The sequence below is a fragment of the Protopterus annectens genome, chromosome 6.part0 (assembly GCF_019279795.1).
Source record: "Protopterus annectens isolate FY-2018-M chromosome 6.part0, PAN1.0, whole genome shotgun sequence".
Lineage (NCBI taxonomy): Eukaryota > Metazoa > Chordata > Ceratodontiformes > Protopteridae > Protopterus > Protopterus annectens.
In genome coordinates this window covers 803,398,440-803,412,759 of record NC_056737.1, presented here as the reverse complement: position 1 = coordinate 803,412,759, position 14,320 = coordinate 803,398,440, and the positions used below count along the sequence as shown (strand labels likewise).

At 32.5% G+C, this 14,320-nt stretch overlaps 1 protein-coding gene across 1 annotated transcript; it reads right to left on the bottom strand.

The window, feature by feature from the left end:
- Positions 1–6,845: 6,845 nt before the first annotated feature.
- LOC122804543 (homeobox protein SIX6-like) lies at positions 6,846–11,523 on the bottom strand. Its single transcript, XM_044074479.1, is given in 3 exon segments — positions 6,846–8,257; positions 10,484–10,587; positions 10,589–11,523. Coding segments are annotated over 3 exon segments (738 nt in total). The 5' UTR covers positions 11,057–11,523; the 3' UTR covers positions 6,846–8,091.
- Positions 11,524–14,320: the final 2,797 nt, after the last annotated feature.

The window sequence follows — 14,320 nt, the reverse complement described above, 5'->3', positions numbered from 1 at the left end:
GCCCAAAGAAGTACAAATTAGATAAACATTACTTTTCACCAAGGGCTCCAAAGCTATGCAACAAGGTTGCTGCCCAAGGTGTAAGCACCTATACCCATGGAGGTGTTTAGATAGTGAGTAGGAAAACTAAGGACTACAATTTAGCTGGAAGCTAAAAGGATTGCAACATTTATCTTAGGAAAGGCTAAGAAGTATCAAAACACGATCCAAATTAATTGCACTGGTGTACAGTTTCCACATCCTTTTCAGATTAAATCTACAGTTGAGATGTAGCCTTACAGACTTACAATGCCTTTTTAAAGAAGTAAAACAGTATTTCAAAAGCAAAATAAAACATTCAGAAAAAGTTTGTGTATATCTATATCTAGTGCACTATATTATAACTTTGTTTTTTTAGAAAGCATTATGAAGAAAACGACAAAGACAAAGCAAATCATTTCAGTGGTTTAAATGAAGTCAATATTTGGACTTCATTTATGTACTTCTCTAGTGCTACAAAATTCTGCACTTCCCAACATGATCAGTGCAGCTTCCATCAGAAAATACACTACACTGATTGCCAGAGCAACCTCCCTGACAAGCTTTTTTGCTCTTTGTTGACAGCTAACTCTTTTCTAAAGTCCTTATTAACTGTTCCAGCCTCACAAAACACTTGGAGTCTCTTTTGTCCTACATGGGACTCAAGACCCCGTCATTAGTGCTTATTACTCTGAGCAGTTTGACAGTCTTATTGACTGCTTGCAAGACTTTTCCATTCATCTTCACAGAAGGCTGTCTAGGTCTCAAAAGAAAAGAAAATATTCATCCATTTTAGCTGAATAGGGAACAAGCTGTTTCTCCTTTGTTCCCTTCAACTTTCACATTACTTTGACACAATATTTTTATTCTTTGAACAAATGGCAAAAGGTATGCTTTAACTTAGTATGCATGCTTCATTTGTTAAATTCTAATGCTGTTTGTTTTACTAAGCAGAATGAAGGGCAAACTCAAAGATGCAGTTTTCTACAACAGGGGGTAAGACTTTAAATGCCGAATGCTGCTTTACCTTGTGTGAAACAGTTGTCCCTATTTGCAACAAAACACATGCCTTCTTTTATTTTGAATATGTGCTCAACACATAGTTCAATTGTCACTTTTAAGATTCATTTTGGTGCCTTTCTATTGTAGCAAGACTGAATGATTCAGGCATGGGGGTGATAGAGCACTAATTGAGGCAGATATATTGACCCCTCTGGGTTAAAAAAATAATTTCAAGGAAAAACAACTGCGTGCCCACTGCAGCCAGAACATCTCTTTTGCCAAATTGCAACATTCTTTGGTTTTAATTGAATTAGTAATGTGCAGAAGGTAAAGATCTCTGCCTGGTGGGAAGATATGAGACTTCTTACCACCACCTACCTACCAAAAAATGCTGCAATTTTACATTTAACATTTTTCTACTACCGTCGATGACATGAGTAAGTCACAATGGATTAAGCTTTAGTGAAGCCATCATTTGACAAATGTTAGATATCTGAATTAAGAATCAATAACATTTCAGTACCTGTGTGCAAGTAGTGCATGCTTTTTATGGCATATTTTTGAAAACAACTTTACATGTAGATATCATTTGAAAACTAATAAAAATAAGTAGAATCCTTCAATTGTTTATATCAATCCATATTTTATAATACTCTTGCTTTGCAGTTTTCATGGAGCTTTTCCCAAACAATATGTTAACTACGAAGCATTACAGTGTTGAAATGGTATTTATTAGTAAAGTACTTGTATAGTCTGATCTTGGTATCTCTTTGTCTTGTGTTAATTCAGAATTTGTCTTCTGTACTGCAGTTTAGCACACAGGCAGTTAATGGTGTTTCTAACTAATACCTGGCATAAATGAGTTAAAGGCGATAATGTTTTTAAGGCATGAATTTGTGCATAAAAAATTTCAGGCACATACCCATTCAAAGCCTTAAACCAGATATTTCAATGAATTAAAAAAAATAATAATGTAAATAAAAGCTAAGTTGATATACTAAACACGGAAACGTCATTCTTCACTGTATGCATTTTATAACTTCATAGCTATAACACCTTGCATTCACATGCATACACAGACATGCACAAACACACAGAGCTTAAAATCATATTAGCTTCACAACATAATCCTGAAATATAATTGTAAAAATGAAATAGGCACTTTAACAGTTAGTTTTAACTATGAATGAAACAGTTAGTTTTAACAATGAATGAAAGCACTGATTGGATTATGATAATTTTACTCTGGTTCCATCTCACTATAAATATTATTTATTCTGTACCATGCAATCAACATCATTGGCACAGGAGATATCCAGCATAAATAACAACTTTAGTCACTACTAAGGTTAGTTATTAAATAAGAGGTATTTTATGAAATTCCAAAACTGTTTGATATTCTGTATAGGGGCTAAATGGCTAGTTAAAATATTATATTTTATTATATTCCTTGTTAACCAGGCAATAAAACAAGTCACAAGCCTTTTTTCAGGTACAACCCAGAAAAACTGTCTGGCTAAGTGGCTTCCTAGGACTCACACAGCAGACAAATGAAGGCTGAAGGAATCAAACCCTGGACTATAGGATGAAGCTAGTTGAAAGCTAATAACCTGACTTCTGTCTACTAACTGTCAGACAGGCACACTTTTACATATTGTAAAGAATGTACTGCATCTTGTCACAGCTATCAATATTATACAGAGACATACACACCAACTTGTTTGTTCAAGAATTCCCAGAAACATCAAATAATGGAAGGGAGGAGTAAAGCCCAAACAGAGAGGCAACTGTTAAATATTACTCTAATTCACTTAAACAAAATTAATAGAACAGGTGTTATATCGTATGTACTTTATGAACAATAAAAAGTATGAAACTCTAATGTCCGGCATTACTGACTGTCTAATCCTCTGTAAGTTATCAGAAAGTCAAACATTTTTTGATAGACATGGCAAAAATATGATGCAAAATCAGAACATTGTACAAAATCAGAGACAATTGAGAGTTAAGAAAAAGGTCTTGCTTTACACCCATTAGTATTATTAACAAACAATCCATTTGAGTTATGTAATGAGAAGAAAATGTTTGGAATTAAATTTGTATTATAAAGTCTTTCTTATTTTTATTGTAATCCCTTGGATTCTGTACATTATTTTTCAAATAGCTGTGTGATTTTCTGTAACATTAAAGGAACATGCTAAATCTTATGACCACTTGTTTTGTAATAAACAGTGGCAACTTAAAACCATCACTTTGAGTGAAATGGGTGAGATGTATTTTCAGACCCTTTTGATCTGCAGATCCCAACATTCTTGAGACCAAAAAAAAAAAAAAAAGCAAATAACAAGTCAAGCAACCAGTTACATATCAGTCATATTACAAACAAATGGAACTTACTCCCTATTTCAATTAGGCAAATATCTTCCACTAGTCTTTTTGAAGATAAACTCTGAGTTCCTTCAATGCTCTTGGCTCTGTCCATGTGCCTGCTCTCCAGGTTACACTTTGTATCCTATAACAAGTACTTCAACAATACCTACATATACAATCTATACTTGTCCTACACTGGAAATCTTAAATATACTTCATTGCATCACAAATACTTGCTATTTAACTTTTCATCAACTATCCCATTCACTCTTTTCTTTTCCCAAGTTTTTCCCTCTGTCTTTCCTATCTCTTTCTAATACCATTTTATGCACTATTAACTGTTATTGTTGTGTCTCTCTATCAAGCCATGCCTCCAAATTACCTTTTTTATCTTACATTCTAGTAAATGTTCCTTATTATAACATAAGTTATTATCTTATTGCAAATACCCAATTGCTGTAATTCCTTATTTTATAGATTTTATCATTGTCCTTCCTGTAACACATTTTTGCACTACTTTTTATAATTATTTATCTTTGCAGCTTTTTCCAGGCATCTGCTGAAAAATGGGTCTTGTATGGCATAACTAGGCTATCCCAGTAAACAAATACAATACGTAATAAAAGTAAACAAACTTTCAGATATGCCAAAACATAACCAAACATCCATATGTGCATGCATACAATGACAGAGTAAAGGAATTATAAAAAATGGGGGTATATTAAAATTTATTTCCCACAATTTAACCAACATTTTGCAGATAACAAACAATAATGTTCCAAGAAACCCCAAAATAGCTAATGATTTTTTACTATGCCAGATTGAGACATTATGATACAAGTACTAAATATAGTCTGAATTTAGAGAGTCTGAAATAAAGCAGTAATCATAAAGTAGGTCAAGATAATGATGTCTCTAATTCTAACATTATGTCTCATATGATGCAGACAGTTTACATTTGTATTGCAAGCATATTACCATGTATTTGATATTATTATGGTAAAGTTGTTCATATTAGCATTCAATACAATAAAGATGAAATTTGGAAGTGATGTTCTAAAAATGTTCTACTTCATGTAATATTATATAATAGATATGAAAGGGACAGTAACATTCATTAAATGAAGAACCAGAAAGCTTGCTAATGTAGTGCATGCCTACTGTATTACTGCACTTGTAAAAAAAGTCTCATATGCCTTCATATTGTGCAAAATAATATAATCAAAAGTTATACAATATCCATAATGACTTTTTTTTACAAATATTAGGATTTACTCTGTACCATGTAATTAAGAAATACTACTGATTAGCATTCCATTCTCTGCAGTACTACAGTCTGTCTCCAGGACCACTAAATAGTGAACTAGATTTTTCAGAACAGAATTTTATTTACAGCTGTGAGTCCCCATGGAGTTTGATGCTATCCAGTAAAAGATGCAGAATAGAACTGGAATATTTTAAAGAGGCATATGTGCCTGCTATGTGGATAGAAAGGTGCACGTTGTCCTAGAAGTTTTGTATGTCTCTACAGGTGTGTAAGGGATGTACAGGCTGCAAGTCCTAATAGGATGATAGAGGACCATATCAATAAGTGCATCTATCAGTGGATGCATGTCACTTTGTAGAGCTCTTTTCACATATATCCACATAAAACATGCCAGGCATAGGATGGGGACCTGATTGCAAGCATAGATAACAACGTTAAAATACATGAGGTACGATAAAAACAATGGAATTTTCTGGAAAACAAACTATACTGATGAGAACGTTTATGAGCACAACTTGATAATTATAGCATAGTGCAGAGAATTACAAATGGAATAAAGCTTTCAGCTAAAAATATGAGTCTAGGTATACCTACCAACTGTAGAATGTTTATTTTATAGCAGTCAGGATCACTTATATATAAATGTGCTTAAATTCTAAGTACAAACAAGTTCACAAAGTTTTTGTTTTATTTCCATTTTTTTCTCTTTATTCCTGAATGAATCTTGGTTGTGTTCCCTCTTCTCTGATATGTTTGCATGTGTTTGTAGAATTTGCAAGTATGTATATGCATTTTCACACATGTGTGTGTGTATATATATATATATATATATATATATATATATATATGTATTACAGAAAATATATAAAGCTATATAATATGCATGTGTGTGTAAATATAATATATATTTATATATATATATATATATATATATATATATATATATATATATATATATTTATATGTGTGTGTGTGTGTGTGTATAGATAAATAGATATAGATATAAAATCACACTACACTGAGAACATTTTTAAGCAAAACTGATAATTGTAGTATTCTACAGAGAATTAAAAATGAAATGAAAATTCTGGCTAGAAATACGATTCTAGATAGGTGTACGAAATGTAGAATGTTTATTTATAGCACCTAGACTCAATGGCATATAAATGATTAAATTATTTTGAATTACGAACAGCTTTACAAGTTCTTGACTTCTTTTCAAAGTAATCTTTGTTTTGGAAGAAATCATAAATCTTGGTTGTTATTCTTCTTTCATATTTAACAAGAAGTGTTTTATATATCTGTATTCATATATGTATATGTATATATATATATATATATATATATATATATATATATATATATATATATATCACAGTGTGTTCTCTGTTGAGGTATTAAGGTGACTTCTATGTGTTCACGTTTTATTTTTACCTTGGGTCTTTGTTCCCTCCCACATTCCAAAGACAATAGGTGGCTGTACACTGGTGATATTAAATGTAACTCTGTGTGAGGGTGGGTGCATGAGTGCTTACCTTGCAGTGTACCAACATTCTATCCAGGATTACTTCATGTTAAGTGCAAATTGCTTTCTGAGACAGACCTCAGCCTTCTATAACCTTGAACTGAATAAAAAATACAACAGCAAATGAATGAATGTGCACACTTACATTGTGTTCATCCACACATGCAAATACATAAATACAGCTGTCAGCACTGGTTCTTGTTTTATGCACAACCTAGGCTGTGGGAAGAATAACTATAGTACCTATTCTTTCTTTCTTTCCTGGATAAAGGCAGAAGCAGCTTCAATAATCTTAATGGCATGTAGCTCTCAAGACTGCGAGTAAATGAAAAAAGATGAAGAAAAAAAGCACAACACATGCAGTTTAAAGATAAACAGAAAATGCTTTTCACTGAAACAAGCTTCGCCAGTCTTTACATAACATTTGAGATCTCATCCTAGTAAAGAAAATAATTTTAAATATTAAATTTGCAACTGCAGTTGCTGCATGCACTATTTTCCTTACACCTGGGCTACTTTCCTAATTTCTTCAGCAAATTGTACGCAACAAATTTTAACTTACATAGGCTAATTCAGGCAACTTTATAGACTATTATGCTGTTCAAAAAAAAAAAGGGACTTGCTCACAGAAAAACATTTCAAACCCAGTAATATGTTCATGAAGATGATTCATTTGAATTTAATTACATCAGTTCAAAGCATAGAAGCATTAAAACAATAGTAAAAATTAAAAAAAAATTTTTTTTCTTTAGCACAGGATGACTCTTGTATTATTACAAATGTTTTAAGTGGAAGTCTTTCTGCATGTTATTATATTTATTATTAGTGTTTCTTTTTTTCTGATATGGTTACTTATGTTTAAAGGAGAATACGTCTGCAAGGTGATGGATAATGACCAAAAGGATATTTGAGAATTATTTTACAAAGAACATTTTCATATATTTTAAAGCCTTTTTGTCTGAATATGCATTTTCAGTGCTATAAACAGGATCTGAAGATTCATCTTGAAGTCATTGGGGTTTACTTATATAGTTTATTTAGTTAGAGATGTCTGTGTTAGCAATATCCAACATTTTATTTATGTGACTGAGTCATATTTATCGTTATTAATTATAAGATGTTGTTTCCATATAAGTCAGCTTCAAGAGTTAAAGCAGATTCTAAGCATTATAAATCAAGACAGGATATAATGCATTATGACACATTTTACTTTGTTACTCTTGTCTATACAATAAACAACATCAGTTTCATTAACAGTAAACACTGTCTGTAAGTAGTAAATAGAAATGATATTTATACGTAACATTACAATTAGATATTTGAAAAACAATTTGCTTTTAGAATTAAAATACTGAGTTGGACAAACTAATAGACCCTCATTTAGTATATGTTTGCTGACCAAACTGTTTATTCCATGGTGTTTGATACATAATTAAAGCACTATTACGTGCACATGCTCTACAAGTTACCTGTGCACAAAAATCAACAGGCAAAACAGAATATAAAATTCTAGTAACAGTTCCTTAAATAACTCAATAAACATTATATATGAACTTTAAAGTAAAGCAAAAAATATAACAGCATTTTTCAACATGAAATACCCACAAAAGATACAGGATAGATGCTCAAAAATGTTGCAACTTGGCATTCTTATTTCCGAGGCATCATTTCAGTACATCCTTTCAATAAAGGCAATAAAAAATTTCAAAGTTTATCAAAATCTTCCACACAAAGTGGAGAAATGTTATGATCATGGGGCTGCCTTATTATAAATATCCAACATTTTGGCAGCAATAAAACAATAGCTTAGACTTCTGATGCAGCCAAAAGGGATTACTCAGGCACACTATGAAGCTCGAATGCATTTTTTTGTCTGTTTTATTGTTTTCTCTTTGTCTTAACTGATGTATCAAATGTCACATTCACTGTCACTAGATGTAATGGAAATGGCAGAGGTGGCTGCCTTACTGGACAAACTGGCAGCAGGACTAGAAACAGCCCCCAGTCGATCTCCTGCACTTTCTTCTTCATTCAATGCACGTACGGAACCTTGAGATAAAACCTGCTGCTGCAACCTTAAGGAGGGAGCAAAAAAACAGAATTAGCAAAACACTATTCATAGGAATTTTGTAACTACATGTACATAGTCAGTCTGAAATATTAAACCAAGGCCTCAGATACAGCCATACTGAAAACTAATAATGTACAACTGTGCTAATAAATTCCTTAGTAAGAAAACTAAAACATCTTGCAGTAAACATGTAGTGGCACTTTAGTATAAAAAAATAGCCGGAACTCATAAAGCAAAGCAATTTTTTTTAAATGATATGAATCTGAGTATGAATAAAGTAATAGTTGCTATTATTAGTCAAGGTAAGTGATCTTTTATCAGGCACTGTTACACTGGCACAGTTTTTTTCTGTTTTGTGCAATCAGGAAAGCAGAGCTGCTTAGTATATTACTATGGTTGTCCAGTCTAGAAAAATATTTCCAAATATTGTGTTAATTTACCTTCATCAGGAAGTAATTGCTAAATTGTAAAATCATGACATCTTTATTTAAAGCTTGAATACGTATTTGCTCCTTAGCCTTTGTTTCTTAAAAAAAGTCACTCATAAAATGGATATACAGTACCCAGTAATTATTTTCAAAGTTTTATCACAGATGTTAACATTCTGAAAATCTACTGATGATTAGCATGACAGAGATAAATCATTAATCAACAAAAATACTAGCTACTATAAAATCTCATAAAAACAGAATAAATTGTCCAACATATCTTAAAATTCAGCTGTAGGTGCATATATAAATATATTATTGCAATAGTAGAATTCAGTGACTAGAGTCTGCATCTGTTACTAACATGGTATGAAATTCAGTTTTTATATTAAGAATGATTTGCTTTGTGCATTTTTTAATAACATTAGTATTAGTATCCTAACTGTACCAGTATAACATTTTATACAAAGTTTGAGAACCATGTGTGGCAAAGACACATTAATTTCATTTAATAGAGACTTAAGGCATGTATAATATTGTGTGTACACAAAATGCTAAAATTGTGAAATTTCAGCACCATTTAAAGTATGTGGTTTGACATGATTACATTCCCTGTTCACTTTGGACATGCATGTTTGTGCATTGCATGCTTGCACACACACACAGATATGAGCAACTACTCTATTTTAAAATGCATAGTAACACTTTATGAGACATAGCATGTTAAATACCAATTATATTTAAAGAACAACAAAGACAGCAGCATAGAGCATTGCAAAGATTAATGTTGTATAAAACTGTATATAGTAATCTTGTAAATGTGTAGAGGTGGCAGTTTTTTCTATAGGCCTTATCAGCTCTGATATGGCCAGGTTAGTAAGATACCAAAGAATCATGTTCAGCACTTAGGGTAGCTTTCGTTTAACACTACAGACTAAATCTTAATTTACAATTGCAAAATAAGTATATCATTTGATTATTATATATTTTATGTAGCACTGGGGCCTTTGCAATAGATGTACATTTAATAATACACTATGCGTAAACAAAATGCAAATTGGACTGAAAAACAGAACACATAAGCTGAAATTCAAGAGTCAAACGAGTCATAAAATTATATTTTCATCATTTATCGAGTAAATTTAGGAAAATAATAGTAGCTGAAAATACAGTTAATAAAGGTATAAGGAAATATTTTTCCTTCTCAGCTTGTAGAGTAAGTTAATGTTTGGATAATTCCTTGCTGAAAAATTGTAATTTATAAAATGGCTACAAAATAAGATGCAGTTTTCTGAAATGCAAACTAAACAGGATAGCTTACTTAAGCAGCGATATATACTATGTTCCTGTGCATTTTGATTGTTCATGTATAAGTGAGCAACACCATGACTGCAGTAAATATAAATGCAGTAATTCATCTGAAATAAAATATTTTGTGACTGTTGATTAACAGAGGTGTTTTACACCAAACAGATGTCATTATGAAAGCATTTAACTCTATGCATTGTATTATTGCTATCAAGAAATAAATCCACATCAGAAATCAGTTTTGCTAATATTATGCCATTTGTCTGTGCTAAACACAAACTGGCAGATAAATAGTTAATGATTTGATTTTTTCTTTGATGGTATATGCTTTGCAAATATTTGAATTTATATTAAAGTAACAAAAAACACAAAGCAAAACTGCAAATGTAAAACTATTTTAAAATAATAATTTTCAAGATTTAGAAGCAATCATATATAATTTTAGATAAAAAAATGGCTTAGCTATGTAAAGTAGTAAAGAGACCAACACAGACCTGTTTTTTGCTGCAGCCGCTCTGTCTCTTTGTCTACGGTTTTTAAACCAGTTGCCTACTTGTGTTGGGGTAAGGCCAGTAGCTAGTGCAAGTTCTCGTTTTTTTGCTTGGATTAGGGTAAGGATCCTGTAAGTACCATTCCCTTAACAAATGTCTTGTTCTTTCTTTAAAGCAGTGAGTCTTCTGTTCTCCATCCCAAATGGTTCTTGGTAAGGGAAACTTCTTTCTTACTCTGTACTTGTCTACTGGTCCTAGAGGTCGTCCTCTTAACTTTTCAGCCTCCTGATAGTGTGCCTCCAGCCAGAGCGCTTGAAGTTTGGTGTGAGATTCCTTGGTAAATTTATGGTTCTCTAAGATGTGATAGAGCTCCCTGAAGTTCCCAGTATGAAAGGCCACAATTGCCCTAGCTCTAAGAACCGATTCATTTTTGTTTAGGGCTTCACAGGCAGCTGGGGCTACAGGCAATGACCAGAGAAAACGACCAAGACGCTCTATGTCCCCACTCTCCTCCAAGGTCTCACATACCCCAGCTACCTGCTGTGGGCTAAAATTCAAGATTGGCAGCTGAAACATGGAGGTTTCTTTCCTGTACCCAAATAAGAAGGCAATCCAAAATTAACAAATTAATGGTTACATCCAAGCGAGTAGGATGTATGCCACAAGTCTGTAAATGCCGTAGATGAACTCAGTAGCTTGAAGTAGCAAGGTAAGCAGTTGAAACTGAGATGCTGTTGAAGTGGAAAAAGCATTCAGTTCTCTTCTAATTTTCTATTGGACTTAGCGGATTGGTTGCTTGGTTGCTATGGATGCATGCCAATCACTGTCAGATTTGCCAGTCAAGTGTATAGAAACAGATATTTCAGCACCTCCCAATGCCTGACAGCGTCTTTTACCAGTGTAAACATTCTGAACTTTGTTTATTAGAAACAGATGATATTTGGTGATTTGCTAACATCCAGCCGTAGGCTTACGACAAATGCAACTAGAAGTATTTAGAAGCTGCAGGTCCTCCTTTCAGCATAAATAGTTCATTTTATGGCATCATCCTAAAAATATAAAATGCACATTCAGACTACATCAAAGAAAGTGACATTAACATTTTCTTATTTCAGATTATTTCTGAAATTTTAAGGCATCAGATAAAAAAATGTCCATTAAGCCATAAACTCTAAATAAATGCATTAAAACAGATGCTTGTTATATCATTTATAAAATGTTAAATTATGTTTTTCAAAGTCTTTGATCATATATCTAAATATATTTTTTATTTTGATTTTCTTAAAGCAGTTAAAGACCTTCTGATACAACTGTGACAGCTTTGTAGAGTAATAATTGCGGCTTATGTTGCATACACATACTTGTCCCACATAATCCACAGTCTCAGTCGTATCCACATTATGCTGTATTCATCTTACTTTTAAATGCATAGATTTTACTGCCAAACTCCCTTAACTATTTAACCCTAGTTCTCCCACCCACACCTGAGCTTTCTCCCTGCCACTTCAGCTCCATGTCTAACTTACCTTCTCTTCTCTCCATCTCTCTCTCTCTCTCTCGCCTTTCTTTATTTGCATGTCAGGCCAAGCAGTGTAGTAAGTTCAATACCCACTATATACATTGCATTTCTCTGACTTGCTGTATAAAGATTAGCATTTTATGTGTATTTTTTCTATATGTTGTTATCCACTTTTAATTTGCTCTTTTTGCACTATTTATGCCAATTCATGTTCTCACTTTCTGTATTCAACCTCTGCAATGTCTGGAAAGTACTTTTGGTTCAGTTTTATAAAGCTGAAATGAAAAAAACACACACAGGTCAAATAAAGCAATAAACATGTTATTCTGCAGTCTGTACTTGTGTCTTTGTCATAATAATGTGTACTCTGCATATGTATAGAGTGCTGTATCATTGTTCCTTCAGTCATGGTTACCAGCCTACAGCTGATATCATCATTTTGTTTCTGAGGTTAGAATATGCTGCCAGGAGGATAAATCATGGAAGCATAAGCAGTACATCATTAAGCAATACACAGAAATGCTATCAGTGTAATAAATGCAAAGAAATGAAGGAGGGCAACACACTAAATTTATGCAAACCATATTATTATGAATTAGACAGAAGAGTACGTAGAACAGAGGAAATATATTTATTGGGTTACCTGCCCTATTATTCATTTGTCTAAGCTTTATACCACTGAACTAATAAACATATGGTGGGAGAAGGGTACAGAAATGAAACAAATTAAAATGTATAAATAATAAGAAAGGCAAATTCAAATGGATAGAGACATTTAGAAAAATATCACACATATACTTAACTCATATTTCTGCCAGTCTATTTTTAGGAAGGAGCAGACTACTGTTTCTCCAGATTCCTCTGTGACATCTGTATCCTCCATTAAAATGCATTTACTCCTTACACCTCCTGGATTAAACTTATTTTTTTTGAAAGGCAGTTAATGTACAGTGTGTAAATGAAGAATGTTCCCTGAATTTATTTTAAACTATACATTTTAAAGAGTCCCTTTCCAGCTCACTGATCTTGAACAAAACCAGATGAAGAGCTACTGAGAGTGTGAAGTCATATGTAGGTCAGTGGAGATGAGAACGTATACACATATCAACAGCCTTTTAAATATTTCATGTTATGAGATCCTACCACTTAAATTAGTAATGCAAAAGAAAGATGTATTATTAGAAGTTATTATTTCCACAAGATGAGCAGCCAGTAAAGGGTGCAGTGAGGAAAAAAAAACATATTACTGGTCTTTATTGTTTATTCTGCCATTCAAGTTGTGTTATGCACATTGGCAAGAAACAATGGGACACCATTTTAGATGGTTACAGTTTGTATACTGATGTAGTCAGGTGTTAACCACAAAAGCTTTAGTATTCTGAAAGTATGGTATACTGTCTACAATGCCTGCTGTCCATTTTGGATTAAACATACTTGTCAAAATATATGTAGACTTTGCATTTTCTAAATTTATATATATATATATATATATATATATATATATATATATATATATATATATAGTGATATTAAAATCCTTATTTTACTGCACTCTCAACTTTAAATGAAATTAAATCTAGCCATATTTTCATTCAGTATCAAGAACACTTTGTCTCTTGCTCCCGAAGATTTAGTAAATAAGAAGGCAGATAGATAGCGCAGATGGTTTGAGGTGTCAGGTCAGATTATTACACAGCTGAATACAGTGCAAAAGCTCATTCTGATGGAAAACCCTGATATTATTTTTATGTATCTACACAGTCTTGTTGAAGAAACCCCCTTGAAGCCTTTCTGCATGATTTGTGTAAGGTTCATCTCCAATGTTATGAAATGCCTTCAGAAAAAATGCTGCTCATTTCAAAAAATGCACAACATATTTAGTTGACTATGTAAAGGCGTTTCTAAAGCAAGAGTCACTCACAGTAAGGTTAGCATGAATGGAATTCAGACATGGTATGAAGTTAGGTTTGATCCTAAATAATTACGTTATTACAGCATAGCTACAGAATAATGTCATGTACAGAATTAGTATTTATAATACGACACTTCCTAAAACAATACTTATAATTAACCAGCTTAGAAAAACAAGCATGTCTATGTCATAATACATTGTTTTTTAGCATGTTAGTTTATTTGTTGGCAAATGGATTCTTTATAAAAAAATGCATCTATTTATACATCAATTTCAGACACCTGCTGATAAGTTTAACTTAGATGATGCTTGGAAAGGATGTTTGGACCAGCCAATCAAACTAGTTAACAAATAAACAACGAAACAAACAAATAAATAATACATCATGGTTTATGATGTATGCATGCAT